A 15,883-nucleotide genomic window follows, 5' to 3' on the forward strand; every position below is an offset into this window, starting at 1 on the left:
GTGGCTCTGCACAAGTCCCTGGCAGGAGGGGACAGCCGGGGGGGTCGGGCTCTGCTGCCAGGGAACAGGGACAGGAGGAGAGCTCAGGCCTCAGGGGAGGCTCAGGGTGGATATTTGGAAATATTTCTTCATGGCAAGGGTTGTAAAGCATTGGAAGGGGCTGCCCAGGGCAGTGCTGGGATCTCCTTCCCTGGAATGCTGAAAACTCTGGATGTGGCACTTGGGGCCAGGGCTTAGAGGTGAACATGGGGCTGGTGCTGGGTGATGGCTTGAACTCTGATCTTGAAGGTCTCTTCCAGCTTTAACAGTTCTGTGATTTGCCCCAAATATCCAAGGTTTGGGTTTTTTTTCCTGGAGCAGAGCAGGAAGTGGAGAAATTTCTTTGGGAGTTTTATACTCAGCAAGTTCCTGACACCTGTCCCATGCCTGTTAGCAGGCTGTGCTTTCAGCATCATTTTTTGGTGTCAGCTGACAAATGAATTACACCATTACAGCATCCACAGGGCTGTAATGAAACACAGAGCTCATCTGTTCCTTCCTTGTTCCACAGCATTTAAGCAAGGAAAACATTAGTTCTTTAATTAATTAATTAATCAATCCCTCTGTTGCCATCCTTCTCATTGCCCTCCTGATTTCCACAAATATTTAATGTTCAGGAAGCATAAAGAGAGACAATTGTCACTCCTAGGGAGTCTCAGCCTAAGAATGCTTTATGTTTTGATCCTGTTATTTTGTAGTAGGCTAGAACTGCTCTTTAAGCACTTTAAAAGAGAATTAATTCTTGCCTACAGAATAATACTTGCCTGTTTTTTTAGCCCCACTCAGTAGAATTAATACTGAACTGGAGCAAAGTAGCTTTATAAACTTTTATTGAAAATGATTTATTGAATATAAAGCATGATGTGTTGACTAAATGATGCTTAAAGGTCCATTCCAATCCAGACTGTGATGTGATTTTATGTGTGAAACAGAAATTAAATGAAAAAAATATTTTTTCAGGCTATGTTCACGATTGGCTTTGCAAGAAAAAGGCCCCTGTGAAAGAGTCTGGCATCTCTGAGAGCAATTCTGAGGAAAACCTTCCCTTGAGCCAGTTCACTACTGTGGACAGAGAAGCAATTTGGGCAGAGGTGGAAAACGATCCCGAGGCAGCAGAGCTGAAAGCGGAGCAGCCTGAAAACGCCGGATGTCCCCGGGACGCGGAGGGCGAGCAGGACAGCAGCGAGCACACCGAGTCTGCAGACACCAGCACCGGCCACGACAGCGACAACACCTCCTCCTTCTCCCCTTCCCTGGAGCTGCAGGAGGTGGGCAAGGAGGACAGCGAGGCCCCGAGCCGCGGGAATTCCCTCAGCGCCTCCCTGTCCGAGAGCTCCAGATCCAGCGCCGGGCCCCGCCTCGTGAGGGCCGACTCCGAGAGGACTCAGGCCTCAGAGTCTCTGTCCAGCGACGAGGAGGTGGACTTGGAGCTGCAGGAAATCAGCCACTGCAGGCTGCTGAAGCAGCAGAAGGAGAAGCAGGAGCTGGCAGAGGCCCTGTTCAAGCACATGCTGCTGTACTTGCAGCCCTACGACTCCCGGCGGGTGCTCTACGCCTTCTCCGTGCTGGAGGCCGTGCTCAAAACCAACCCCAAGGAATTCATCGAGGCCGTGGCCACCACCAGCATGGACACCAGCTCCACGGCGCACCTGAACCTCATCTACAACCTCTTGGCTCGCCACCAGGAAGCTCTGGTAGGGCAGAGCTTTTATGGGAAGCTGCAGCCTCAGTCTCCCACGGTGTGTCCCCACTCCCTGCTGATCGAGCTGCTCACCTACCTGTGCCTGAGCTTCCTGCGCTCCTACTACCCCTGCCGCCTGCAGCTGGGCCACAGGGACCTCCTGGCCAACAGGGACGTGCAGGTGAAGAGCGTGGAGGTTCTCATCAGGATGATGGCCCAGCTGGCCGCCACGGCCAAGGCGGCCGAGCCCAAGAGCGTGGAGTTCATCCGGGATTTGCTGGGAAGGTGCAAGGTGCAGGAGTTCGTGCTGCTCTCCCTCTCGGCCTCCATGTACGTCAGCCGCAAACGCTACCGGCTGCTCGTGGCCGACGGGCCCGGCCGCGGCGCTGAGGAGGAGCTCTTCGAGGAGAACCTCATCAATTTCGGCCACGACCAGATCTGGAGCGAGCACCCGCTGCAGATTGAGCTGCTGAAGCTGCTGCAGGTGTTGATTGTCTTGGAGCACCACCTGGGCCAGAGGCCTGAGGAGCAGGAGAACCAGCCAGACCTCTCCAAGGAGTGGCAGCAGGCTGTGAACTTCCAGCAGGCCATCGGGGCCATGCAGTACGTGTACCCACATCCCATCACCTCCCAGGGGCTGTTTGTCTCTGCCGTGGTCAGGGGGCTGCAGCCCGAGTACGGCCATGGGATGCATCCTGCTTGGGTGGGCTTGGTCACCAGTTCCCTGCCCTATTTCGGGAAGTCCTTAGGCTGGACCGTGGCCCCGTTTGTGGTGCAGATCTGCAAAAACCTGGATGAGCTTGTCAAGCAGTATGAAAATGAAGCTGTGAAGGCGTCTGCCAAAACATCTGCCAGGTAAGAGACACCGGGGAGGGATCTCTTATCCCAAAAATTCCACTTTGCACAGTGTGTAGGAACTCCCTGGGTCAGCACCATGGCTCCCAGAGCTTGATCCTTAATTCCTGCTGCACCTGGCCCTGGAGGGAGCTGGAGACAGGATTGTTGCAGCAGCTGGAGGACAAGAGGAAAGAGGAGCAGCAGCTGTGACATTTCCTGGCTCCCTCTGCCTTCCATCCAACTATAAAAGCTCCCAGTTTTATGGATCCTTTCATTTTGATATTCCTGACCTGATATTCTCACCAATTTTAGCTATGGAGTAAAACCAGGAATTTTAAATTGAGGAAATACCACTTGGCTTATTAACATGTTTAGGTTTTTTTCCCTTTCCAAAGCTTCACTTCTAAAAGAGAAAATGTGACTCCTGATTACCCCCTGACCCTTCTGGAAGGGCTGACAACCATTGGGCACTTTTGCCTTCTGGATCATCCCAATGCAACAAAAAAGGTACGTGGGAACCCCCTGTGACCCTCCAGGTGAATATAAACAGTGAATTGTACAAGAAAATAACCTTAGAGAGGCCTCATAGCACACCCAGACAACTGAACTGACTCAAAGGGAAAGGACTGAGCTTAATTTTTCCAGATTTGAAGCCTGAAAAGTGAATTTTAAGTCATTGTTCATGAAGATCTTGGTGATGCAAATAGCAGTCCTCTGTCCTTAACTTGTTTATCTTCCTTTGAGTTGATGATGTTTTGATGTGTTCCCTACAATTTTTAGGCTCTTGTGTATAAGAAATTATTTTAACATTGGTATTTTGGGTTTTTTTCCCCAGTCATCCTGTTCAGCTGAACCTGCCAACCTGAGGAATGCCAGGAATGCCATCCTGGAGGAGCTGCCTCGAATTATGAACACCATGAGCCTCCTCTGGAGCGTCATAAAGAGGGAAGACTCCCAAAAAAGACCAACTGACTTCTTTGGGACAACTAAAGGCTCTTCTTCAGTCTACTTCAAAGCAACCAAAGTAGGAGCCCTTTTAAAATGCTGATTTTTTTTGGATCTCCTCATCCTCCCCAGTGCATTTTACATGGAGTTCTTTTATTGTTGTTTATTTTATTTTCTGTATATCCTGCAAAAAGAAATAATATTTTATAAACTAGGAGATGGTCTTTGCCTTACATTGATAATTATTTCCCCATCCCTTTACAGACACTGAGAACAAAAATATTGGACTTCCTGAATCCCTTGACAGCACAACTTGGGGTCCAGCTGATGGCAGCAATTGCAGCAGTGTGGAACAGCAAAAAACCTCACAGGAGTCACAGTAAAACCAAGGTGAAGCTAAAGAAAGGCACTCTTTTATTTCCTCTGTAAAGGCAAATGTTACATTTATACAGTCAGTTGCCTACAAACTCTGTAGATTCTTTGGGGTTTTTGAAATAGGACTGAAAAATCTGAATTCCTCTTAAAAAAAAAGCATCAGGACTACAATCAAACCTCAATAAATAATCAAATAAAGCCCACATTGTGGTTTTAAATCTGAGAGTAAAAGCTGGTTTTTATTCCATACTGGATTGCAGTTGGACAATTATATTTTAAAGCCCATGAATCAGCTCAGTTTCTAGAGGAAATGAGAGCTGTGTTCTCTGCAACACAGAGAACTTTTCCTTTCCTGCTGTAGAATCCAGTTGTTTTCATCAAGTGTTGGGAGAAGAACTTCTCATGGCAAGGGCTGTGTTTGATTGATGTAATGTAAATGATCTCTGTCATTTCCATTTCATTTTGAGGGGTGTGTCTTTGGTTTTGTTTGCTTTTGTCAGATTCTCCCAGTGGCCAGTGCATCCCAGCTCATTCTCGTGGACTTAATTTGTGCCCTGAACACACTGAAAATTGACACCATATTAAATCTGGTCAAAGAGGTGGTCAAGAAACCAGCACAAATCAAGGGGGAAGAGGTAGGCAGGAAGATAATTCCATTTTCTTAATGTGTTCCAGCCTGGATCTGTTTCCTTGTGTCTTTGAAACATTGTTAGAAGGGTTTGCTTTTAAATGTGGGATTGTCCTTTGCTCCTCAAGAAGTTTTGGTATCTACAATAAGTAGATTCTGTAAAATATATCAGGCAGATGGTGATGGGACAAGGGGAGTGGTTTTAAACTATCAGAGAGCAGGGTTAGATGGGATTTTGGGAATAAATCCTTCCCTGTGAGGGTGAGGAGGGGCTGGGATGGAATTGCCAGAGAAGCTGTGGCTGCCCCTGCATCCCTTGGAAGTATCCAAGGCCAGCTTGCATTCTTTTTTTTCCTTCTGATGGCAAATAATTGTGGGTTTGCTTTTCTTTTCCAGAAATCTTCTCTGGTGGATATCCCAATGCTGCAGTTCAGTTATGCTTTCATTCAGAGGTAACTCAGTCCTTCTAAAACAGAATTTCCTGTTTGACTCCAATGAGGGAACAGCCAGTATTGCCATTTCTGCTTTCCTTTGATCTCCATGTCCCAGAACACTTCTCTGCAGGAAATGTGTTGTCCCTTGGTTGTTGACACACAGAGTGCCAGGGCTGTGACACTGGAAGGGGAGGTGACACTGACAGTCAGGAAGGGCAGGACTGATCCTGAAGCTTTTAAGCCACCAAGTTCCTCTTACCTGTTGTTTTTTGTTCTTTCCTTAACTCTGCCTTCACTCAGGTGTGCTTTGGTTTTATATCTTTTTGGCAGACTCCCTGTCCCAGCCCTGCAGGAGAACTTCCAGCCCTTGTTAGGGCTCCTCAGAGAGTCTGTGCAGCTGAACTTGGCTCCTCCTGGCCACTTCCTTCTCCTCAGGTACTGCATGGGACAGGAGAGGTGTCACTGAGGTTTTACACTGTGCAGTTCCTGACTGGGAGTGCTCTGCTCTGCCCACAGCACCCTGAATGACTTTGTGACAAGGACACCCACCCTGGAAAACAAAAAGGATCAGAAAGACCTGCAGGTACAGTGGCTTCAAATTCACCTTTTTGTGCCTAAACCTGGCACTGCTCATGTAAGGAAAGGTGACCTGTCCTTTGGATCTGAATTCCTGGGCTTTTGGGAATGCTTGGATGTGCATCCACACATTTTGGCTGAACAGGGGAAACAAACATGACAGACAAACAGAATTTTATTCCAAATGCTTGAAATCTTTCCAAAGCTGGTTTTTCTGTGCACTATTAGGGTTTTTCTCAGAACTGAGCTCATAACACAAGTGGGATGTCATGAGTTCACATCCTGTGTGTGAATATTGAAATCTCCAAGCTGTCTAGGAAAATGAATGAATCCTTGGAGCTCCCAGCTGGGTTTGGCAGTGGGAATGACTCTGACCTCAGCTGTGTAAAGAAAGGAGCAGAGCAGGATTCTCCTCCTGCACCACCTTATTTCACCAGGACACTTTGACCACTGCTTACCTGGGTGGTTTTGGGTTGTGCTTACAGGACTTTGATGTGCCAACAGAGAAATTCAGTCTCCCCTTTCTGCTTCAGAACCTTGCCAGCAAAATGCCAGCAATGCCAGAAAATGTCATTTTACAGCCTCTGCTTTGCTTTGGCTGGATGTGGTTTGGTTTCATTGCAGCTCATTTCCCTGGGAATTAAAAAATACCAATTAAATACCTGATGCCACTTTGGTTACATTACAGGAGGTGACCCAAAAGATCCTGGAGGCTGTGGGGACCATTGCTGGTTCTTCCCTGGAACAGACCAGTTGGCTGAGCAGGAACTTGGAAGTGAAAGCTCAGCCTCAGATTTTACCAGATGAATTCAACGTGGAGGATGTCAATGGTAACGTGGCTTTCCTGACTCCTGCTGCCCCCTCTCCTCTGCTGAAGGCAGTGAAGAGCACGAGGGGTCTGGTGATGTGTGCTTTGCATGATTTTATATTTTAGTGTTACACCAGTTTGCAAATAAATGTTCTGGTTGGGCAGCAAGTTGGGAATCAGCAACATTTAAACCTGTCTGAAGAGAAAACTCGATTATTTTGCCTCTTTTAGATACATCAGTGGCACCATCTTCAATGGTTTCTGCCTCTGCTCCTTCAATCTACAGTGTCCAAGCCCTTTCTCTCCTTGCAGAGGTCAGTGGGGCCTCTCATCTCTGGGGTTTTTTGGGTCATTAAGCTGAGGAGGATTTTCCTGGCAGATTAAACAGGAGTGCAAATCTTTTGGGGGCTATTCCAAAGTTCCAGCCTGAAATATGGCAGGCTTTCCCCTTTTGCACAGTGCCAGCTGTGGCTCTGAAGGGTTCTCCTGTGCATTGTGCAGGTTCTGGCCTCGCTGCTGGACGTGGTGTACCGCAGTGATGAGAAGGAGAGGGCCGTGCCCCTCATCTCCCGCCTGCTCTATTTTGTTTTCCCCTACCTGCGGAACCACAGGTGAGTCTCTCTCTGCTCCTGGCATTTTTCCCTGTCTGATCTTCTGGCTTTTTGTATTCCCTTGTTTGTCCATTCTCTGTTCCCATTTGAATGGGTTTGAGCTGTGTTTGAGCAGTGTTTCCCCGGGAGCTGAACCTGTTGTTGTGTCAGCTCTGTGACAGCACTTTCTGCTCAGCTGTGGGGATTCCCTCACCTGGGATTTTGGGTTTTACTCAAATCTCCCCTTTCTGTGCCCATCTGGGAATGGGGATGGGGCAGCAGAGCATGGGCAAGTCCCAGGATCCATCAGGAAGCAGGAAAGGCATCATCTCTCCCTATCCCCTTCCTCGTTCGTCTCACAAATGTGGGAGAAATGGATGATACCCAGTGGAGACACAGGGCGTGGAATCCTGGAATGGTTTGGGTTGGAAAGGACCTTAAATCCCATCCAGTGCCAGCCCAGCCATGGCAGGGCCACCTCCCACTGTCCCAGGAGCTCCCAATGTCCAGCCTGGCCTTGGGCACTGCCAGGGATCCAGGGGCAGCCCCAGCTGCTCTGGCAATTCCATCCCAGCCCCTGCCCACCCTGCCAGGGAACAATTCCTTCCTAAAGGAATTCAAACCAATCCTTTTGTGAGTTGGAATCTATTCTTGAACTTGCAAAAAGCCCATACTGATCATTTTTGTCCTCTCTCCCAGTGCCTACAACATTCCCAGTTTCCGTGCTGGTGCTCAGCTGCTCAGCTCCCTGAGTGGATACGCCTACACCAAGAGAGCCTGGAAAAAAGAAGTCCTGGAATTGTACATGGATCCATCTTTTTTCCAGATGGACACTTCCTGCACTCAGTAAGACATGGAATTACAGCACTCCAAGTGCTGAAATTGTGTTCTGAATTTGCAAGGAAGGGCTTTAAAGGAGAAGAGTAACATTGGGAAGAAAATTCCATTTAGTGTTTTCTTATGGAAATGGGATCATGTTGAAAATGAGTCTCTCCACTAATTCTGCTCCAGACAAGAGTCTGCACACAAATCCTGCCTGGAAACTGTTTCCTTGTATGAAAAGTTTGACCCAGATAATTTCTGAGGTGAATCCACACCACAGCTTTCCCTGGGTATCTAATTCCTTCTTTCTCTCCTGCAGCTGGAGATCCATCATTGACCATCTCCTCACACATGAGAAAACCATGTTTAAGGATTTAATGAGTAAGTATCAGCTGCTGATCATTTACTTCTACCTCAATTTGAAATCTATTTGCATTTGAGCTATTTGGGTGCATTTTTATTACACTTTATTATTTTATTATTATTTTATTACACTTTATCCATAAAGTGTGGACTGTACATAATGAACCATTTTATTAACTTCATTCCCAGCTAGAGCTGAGTTAAATCTGGATTTTGGTCATGTGTAAAACACACCAGAGGAGGTTTTGCTGTAGAGGTGCTTCTGTTGGGTTCCCACATTCACATTTTGCTCTAATTTTGAGTTGCACAAGTGAGAATTTGGCAAACTCTGCAGGTGTCTGCCATGAGCCTTCCATCGATGTGCTGTGACCTCTAATCCAGGCTTGAGGAGAGCATGGAACAACAAATCCTGGGGAAAAGGGTGGGACAGGACCCCTTAAATTGACCTCAAGCAGCTTTAGTCTCTTTTCCAGCCTCTCTAAAAGAATAATTGAACAGTTACAACACCAGACAAATTTTCTTTCGCAAGACAAATTCCCGCTCGGCGAGGCAGAGGGATTTTATTGTGGAGGATTTCAGGGATTCTCTGCAGCCCCCCAGGCAGGGAGCTGTGGAGGGGTGGGTGATTGTGCTGTGTGTTGCAGCCATGCAGAGCAGTGCCCTGAAGCTGTACCCCAGCTTTGAGCAGAAGGCCATGCTGCTGAAGCGCCAGGCCTTCGCCGTCTTCAGCGGGGAGATCGACCAGTACCACCTGTACCTGCCCCTGATCCAAGGTGAGGCTCCATCCCCTCCTTTCCCTTCAGCTGCAACACAAATCCCTTTGTTCCAGAGCAGCTGGGGCTGCCCCTGCATCCCTGGAAGTGTCCAAAGCCAGCTTGGATGTGTAACTTTCCTTTAAAAATTCCATTTTCTCTTTCTCTGATTCTGCTTCATTTCTTCTGTATTTTTCTTTTTCTTCCTGGATTTCTCAGCTTCCTTTGGACTGAATTTTTTTGGGATCCTCCCTCGTGGGGAGCCCCACTTATCTCAGTCCTTATGATTTGAAGAAGACTCCCGAGCTCGTTAGAATCTTGTTTCTTGTGTTTATTAACAGGTGATCACAAAACTTAACAGGTCTCTCCAGGCTGGTTACAAGGTTAATCTTTGCAATTTGGCACATTTCTTTCTTCTGATGGTACAAACAAGGCCTTGTGGCTCACCTTGTGTCTGATGCACAAAATGGCCCCAAAGTATGCAGTTCTTTTATCTTTATATCTATTTTTACCCAATTAACAATAGACACTTATATTATTTTAATTAATGACCCAATGACCCATCATCTGAGTGCTGCACTGTGGCATTTTCTATCCAATCACTCACTATTACCCAAAAACCTCCAGGAGAAGAACATGAAGAAGAAAGAAAAAGGACAAGAGACAACACCCTAAATCCTCCATCTTGTCTCTTGTTCTCTAAACTTTTAACTTTTTCACCCAGTGATTTAAGAAAACTCTCTAATCTACACACTCACACTTTTAGCTTTTCTAACTTTAACATTTATTTTCATGTATCACCATGCAAACATGCTCATAAATTTCATGTTATGTGAAATTCTGTGTCTTTCTGGATCTTATAACTAAGTATCAGAACCAAGGGCACACACTCTGTGTCCCAGATCCCAACAGGATGGGGCTTGGAGCAGCCTGGTCCCTGCCCTCTGACCTGGCTGATCTTTACTGTCCCTCCCAAGCCAAACCATTCCATGATATAAATTCTGTAGGAAAGAAAAGTCACCTCTTTTCTAACAAATGCTTCTGGGTTTTTTTTTCATTTTGAACAAAATTTATGAATCTCTCAATTACAAGAGATAAATGATCTCAGCCAGGAAAGACAGGAATCTTGGTTTCAAGGCCTTTGCTCTGGAAATGTGGTTATTTCACAGCAACCTGTTGTTCTCCTTAAATTCCACTTTTGATCACATTTTGTGCCCTATAAACCCACTCAGGCTACATCTGAATTACAATTTCGTTAATACAATGTGAGGAATTCAGCCCAAAACCGATGATGAAGTAAAAATTGTGTTTTGCCACCTTCTGCAAGGTGGAGAGGGACCTTTCACAGGGGCTGGAGCAACAGGAGAAGGGGAATGGCCTTAAACTGAACAAGGCAGGGCTGGATCTTGGCATCTTGGGCAGGGATTGTTCCCTGGCAGGGTGGGCAGGGGCTGGGATGGAATTGCCAGAGCAGCTGGGGCTGCCCCTGGATCCCTGGCAGTGCCCAAGGCCAGGCTGGACATTGGGAGCTCCTGGGACAGTGGGAGGTGGCCCTGCCATGGCAGGGCTGGGATGATCCTTAAAATCCCTCCCAACCCAAACCATTCCATGATTCCACACTTTAATTCCCAAAACAAAACAAATTCAGGAAAATGCCGTTTTTATTTTGCTTTTTCCCTTTTTTATGCTTCCTCCAGAACGCCTGACCGAGAACCTCCGTGTGGGCCAGACTTCTCTGGTGGCTGCCCAGATGTTTCTCTTCTTCAGAGTTCTTTTGCTGAGGATTTCCCCACAACATCTCACCTCCTTGTGGCCAATCATGGTCACAGAACTGGTAAAAAAAGCAGTTCTCAACTTAGATTTGAAAAAAAAAAATCAGCCTGTGGTTTTTCCCTTTTTCCTTTTCCCTGCTTGGAAATGTTTCCACAGTTTTACATTTATCTGATCGTTTAAAGTTAAATTATCATTAGGAAATTCCTTTTGGATTAATTTTGGTGCTGTTAATGGAATCTCTTGCCTGAATTATTAATTTATTACAAGTCATGAAGGTTCCTTTTCAATGTAAATCATCACTTTTAGTTGGGATTGAGTTGGATGAACATTTCAGCATCTCCATAATTATTTCTTTAAAGATCCAGACATTTCTACAGCTGGAGGAAGATTTAACTGAGGAAGAGGAACCAGCAAAGTAAGAGTTGCCATTTGAGAGATTTCTTTAAAATTAATTAATTTAATTAACTCTCTGGGATAGGGAGGAGAGTTTGAGAGATTTACTTGAAATTAATTAATTGTTTCTCTGGGATATGGAGGAGCCAACAGTGCTATTGCACTTTTATATTTCTATAAAATACTAATAAAATATAATTTATAATGTAAATAATAATAAAAAATAATAAAAAATAAATAATACAAATAATATATTAATAATATAAATAAATAATAAATAATATATTAACATAGATATATTGATATATTAATATAAATAATATAATTAAATATAATTGAATATAAATAATATAAAATATATAAATATATAATTAATATATTGATATAAATTAATATAATTTAAAATAAAAAATACTAATAAATCATAATTCAGTTATTTAAAATTTAAAGTACAAATAAATCATAATTTAGCATTTTTTCCAGCAGTGGTGATATGATTGAAAATATAAGTATTCATTATTAGTTGTGTACAAAAATAAAGTTAAATGATAAGTTGGCAGTTGAATATTTTAACATGGTGCCATTTTTGGGTGCATTTTAGATTATTTTGCTCCTTCCTAAAACAAAATGAAATAAGGGCAATATTACTCATACAAGAGCTCCTTTGTGTAAATGTGAGGGTTCCTCTTGTGCTGACTGAAAAACTTTGGGTGGATTAGAGACTGGGGGACTTTTAAAAAAAAATATTATTTATTATTAAACTAAATATTATTTATTATTAAATTTAAATTCTTTTTAATAACTTTTGTTTTTAATTATTTAAATTTTTTTTTTTAAAAAAATTAAATAAATGGGATTTTTTTTTAAATTTAAACACAGGAACAACAGCAAAATCAGCAAAGCCAAAGGCTCTGGGGATGGCAGTGGGGCTGAGATCCAGCCCAGTGAGCTGTGCCTGTACCTGGCAGCCTGCAAATTCCTGGACACTGCTCTTTCCTTCCCCCCTGACAGGATGCAGCTCTTCCAAATGTGAGTCCCTCTTCTCCTCTTGTTCCCTTATCCTTGGAAAGAATTCTGCTTTCCTCAAGTTTGCATTTCATCAGTTCCTTTCAGGATGATATTCAGATAAATGGGATTTGGAGGAATTATTTGGTCTTGCTGTAGGAGGATTTCAGCATCCTCTTCAGGGGATTCCTTAACTTGGAAAATTGGGAGAGGAGAAAGGTGGGGATTGCTTTGCACACACTTGGGAATGTTTTGGAGCTGGTTGTATTTAAATATTGGCAAATAATAGCAAAAGAGAACATTTATGACAGATTTTTATAGAAACAACCAGTGCTGCACTGAACTAGGCATGATCCAAACAAAGGATTTTCATCTTTTTAAGGAATCAATCCATTTATTCCAGGTACAAATGGGCCTTTGTGCCAGAGGTGGACACAGAATCATCTCCTGCCACCTCTCACCTGGTGGAAAACCACCAGGAATGCCAACCACACATCGTGAGGATCATGGATCTGCTCAAGATGAAATATGGGGTAAAAAAACTTTTCCTTTGATCTTTAAGGTCCTTTCCAACTTTTACCTTTAGTAAATCCCAGCTTTTTTTTTTTTTTTTTTAACTTTCAGGAGCCAAAGCACCCCGAGGGAATTCCCAGGAATCCCAAATTCCCCCTGCTGACGCTGCACTCTGTGTCCAGCATCACCCAGCTGATGCCTTTCTTCCAAACTCTGTGCTGGGCATTCACAGCCCGTGGCAGTGACTCCCAAAATTCCCAGCCCTCTGCAGCTGCTTCCATGGATTCTCTTGGCAGCAACAGCATCAGGATCCTGCAGCAGCTGGAGGACAGTGTGGAATGTGATTTCCTGGAAAATATGGAAAGTTGAACCTCACCTGGGACACTCCTGCTGGATCAACATCAAACACAGGGAAAGCTTGGCTGAAATTCCTTCTTTTTTCCCCCAAGATTTCCAGCTCCATTTTGGGATTTCTCCTTGCTGTTGCAGAGTGCTCTTCAAATTATTCAGGAGCTGGTGGTAAAAAGCTGGAATGTCCAGTTCCTGTGGTGGGAAAAAAGGGCAGTTTGGTGGGAATTTCTCCGAGTTCCTGTGTTTTATTTGTTTTCCATGGGAAGGATTAAAGACATTTTGTAAATAAGGGAAGAATATTTTGGACTTGGTGGAAGCAGCAGCTGCTCTGGGATTTCTCCAGTACTTGAAAGTGATTTTGGAGCTGTGTCCTGAAGGAAAGTTGAAGGAAAATCCAATATTGCATGTCAGTGTACAATCAGTTTGCAGTGAGTCGTTTCCTGAGGTGAAAGCCCCTTAATTTGGCCTAAATTGATCAAATTCTGAACAAATCCCCCAAATTCCTCACAGATGGATTTCCTAAGTCTCAGCATTGTGCAAAGAGCTGCAGCTTTGCCCTGGCTGTAATTTCTGCTCTGTGCTAGAACAGAACCTTCAGGCTTAGCAATTCCTAATGAATCAGAAATGTGCATAAAACACAAACCTGTGCAGGAACACTTTGTAATTAGCATTACTTGAGCGGGGTTTGATTTTAATTAATCGATTAAAATATTTAAATTCCTATTTTTTAAATTAAAAACTTCCATTCTTTCAGTGACTCAGGTGGCTGCAGCTTCTGAAATGCAACTAAATGAAGATAATGCTGTAAAAATAGAAACTGCTTAACTAAAATGAAAATAATATTCTTTTTTTTTTTTTAAGAACATTTTTTGTACAAAAGAATGTATTTGGTCATTCCTGGATGGTGAGAGAGGCAGGGGGATCATCCCAGTGCTTTTCCTAAATTAAAAAGGGAAAATTAAAATGGGAAATGTTTGGTTGGGAGTGAGGGGTTTCTTTTTCTCAAGCTCCCATAACAAACACAGGAGGCTTTTCTGCAGTGGGTTTTAGGTACAGATGGATGAGATTTTTCATCTTGGGTTTATAAATTAAAATAATGGAACATCCTTTCCTCTCCTACTGGAATACTGTAAAAAAATAATACAATAGGATTGTGCTAAACTTCTTTAAATCCTTTGCATTTTCACAGTGGAGGAAAGTGGTGGGCTGTGGTGTGGTCATTGAGAATGTGAATTATTTCTATTAATATAATTTATTAATGGTCTCTAATGCTGTTGGAATGAGCACAAGTGAAAAGTTACCCTTTGAAAGTGTTACTTGAATATTGGAGCAGGCCACTTTTAAAATGCTGGTGTTCATTTCCTACCTATCTTCAATAATTGTTATGGATAAGCTGAACACTCAGGATGGTTTGGTACTTTTACTTTCAGTTTCCTGCTGGTCGAATTCCATACTTGGATATTTCCCTTAAAATGCTGATAAAGGAGAGTAGGATTTGATGGGATCTTGGGCAGGGATTGTTCCCTGGCAGGGTGGGCAGGGGCTGGGATGGAATTGCCAGAGCAGCTGGGGCTGCCCCTGGATCCCTGGCAGTGCCCAAGGCCAGGCTGGACATTGGGAGCTCCTGGGACAGTGGGAGCTGGCCCTGCCATGGCAGGGCTGGGAATGGGTGGGATTTAAGGTCCTTTCCAACCCAAACCATTCCAGGATTCTGTTATTCCATGATTCTATCAAATGGCTGCTAAAATCTAAGACAACTTTTTGCCATTAAGTTGCTTTCAGTGGCCTCAAACATTTAAGGGACTTGCAGAATCCTTCCACTTCAAAAGAAAAAGTTCTTTAATGTTTAATATCCAAGCAGACCTTTTGTAATTATAAAGAATGTGCAAAAGGAAGAAAGGGCTTTAACTAAAAGTCCTGCTTGAGAGGTGGAGGGGCACAGGTCCATGGGCCCAAAGGGGAATATTTTATTCCTTTCTTCCATAACTTTATTACTTTTCCATGTGGGACTAACTGTGGTTGTTTTCTCCTTATGCTCCTACTGATGAATCCACCAAGGAAGCACAGCAGGGCTGTCCTGCTCTAAGCTGCTCCTGCCAAAGCAGAACAACCTCACTGCCCATGAATCTGGAAATGTTTTTGCCTGGAACTCCAGACATTCTCTCCTTTTCCAAGAGAGGAAATGCTTTTGCTTTGCTGTGTTTTTGCTTTTCAGTCTAACCAAGCTCAGCTTTATCTTTTGGATACTTCAGCTCTGATACAGCAGAGCCACAGTGCACAGAGAGAGGCTTGGAAATATTCCAAAGGATTTCGTTTTCCTGAAAGAAAAAATTAGGAGGTAAACTGCTGAAGAGCAGCAGGAGTTGAAGTGTAGAGCATTAAGTGATGGTTGTGTATCCCATACCGTACATGAATGTAATTCTTCTAATAATATTAAATGTTATTTTGCAATGCCTTTTCAAATGCAGTTCTTATTTTTCAACCTTTCTACACTGCTCACTCACCAGCTTTAATTTTTTATCTGACTCTGGAGAAATTCCCAAACTCAATCATGGAGTAATTGAGGTTGGAAAAGATCTCCAAGGTCATCAGGTCCCAGCTGTGCCCGATGCCCACCTTGTCCCCAGCCCAGAGCCCTGAGTGCCACGTCCAGGTGACACCTCCAGGGATGGGCACTGCAAAGCTCCCTGGGCAGCCCCTGCCAAGGCCTGAGCTCCCTTTCCATGGGCAAATTCCTGCTGAAAAATCCCATTTCAGGGGATGAGGGCTGTGATGTGATCACTGCCTTGGGAGAGGCTGTGCTGCCGCCTCTCTTCCCCTCATCCCACGGCCCTGCTGCTCCACTTCCTGTATCCCTGGTTTTGCACCCCTGGAATTCCCACACTGAGATCCCTGTCCCTGCCTGGGACAAGCTCTGGGGAGTTGTGTCTGGAACATGGAACATCATGGAGCATGTGGAGGCAGCTGCTGCTGGAGAGATCATGGGTTGACCCTGGAT

General features: G+C 44.4%; 1 protein-coding gene across 3 annotated transcripts in view; it reads left to right on the plus strand.

Annotated features, from left to right (window-relative positions):
* DOP1B (DOP1 leucine zipper like protein B) overlaps positions 1-15,348 on the plus strand; it is a 40,999-nt gene extending 25,651 nt beyond the window's left edge. For all 3 annotated transcript variants that reach the window (XM_015632014.3, XM_015632025.3, XM_015632006.3), the window contains exons 19-37: positions 1,000-2,575; positions 2,953-3,064; positions 3,393-3,581; positions 3,767-3,892; positions 4,378-4,512; positions 4,902-4,957; positions 5,270-5,374; positions 5,456-5,522; positions 6,204-6,345; positions 6,555-6,637; positions 6,825-6,934; positions 7,613-7,759; positions 8,055-8,116; positions 8,743-8,871; positions 10,548-10,684; positions 10,983-11,038; positions 11,896-12,045; positions 12,425-12,554; positions 12,646-15,348. In XM_015632014.3, the coding sequence (XP_015487500.1) occupies positions 1,000-2,575; positions 2,953-3,064; positions 3,393-3,581; positions 3,767-3,892; positions 4,378-4,512; positions 4,902-4,957; positions 5,270-5,374; positions 5,456-5,522; positions 6,204-6,345; positions 6,555-6,637; positions 6,825-6,934; positions 7,613-7,759; positions 8,055-8,116; positions 8,743-8,871; positions 10,548-10,684; positions 10,983-11,038; positions 11,896-12,045; positions 12,425-12,554; positions 12,646-12,903 (3,770 nt within the window). In that variant the 3' untranslated portion in view covers positions 12,904-15,348. The remainder of the gene's footprint in view (positions 1-999; positions 2,576-2,952; positions 3,065-3,392; positions 3,582-3,766; positions 3,893-4,377; positions 4,513-4,901; positions 4,958-5,269; positions 5,375-5,455; positions 5,523-6,203; positions 6,346-6,554; positions 6,638-6,824; positions 6,935-7,612; positions 7,760-8,054; positions 8,117-8,742; positions 8,872-10,547; positions 10,685-10,982; positions 11,039-11,895; positions 12,046-12,424; positions 12,555-12,645) is intronic.
* Positions 15,349-15,883: the final 535 nt, after the last annotated feature.

This window comes from Parus major, chromosome 1 (assembly GCF_001522545.3).
Source record: "Parus major isolate Abel chromosome 1, Parus_major1.1, whole genome shotgun sequence".
Classification (NCBI taxonomy): Eukaryota; Metazoa; Chordata; class Aves; order Passeriformes; family Paridae; genus Parus; species Parus major.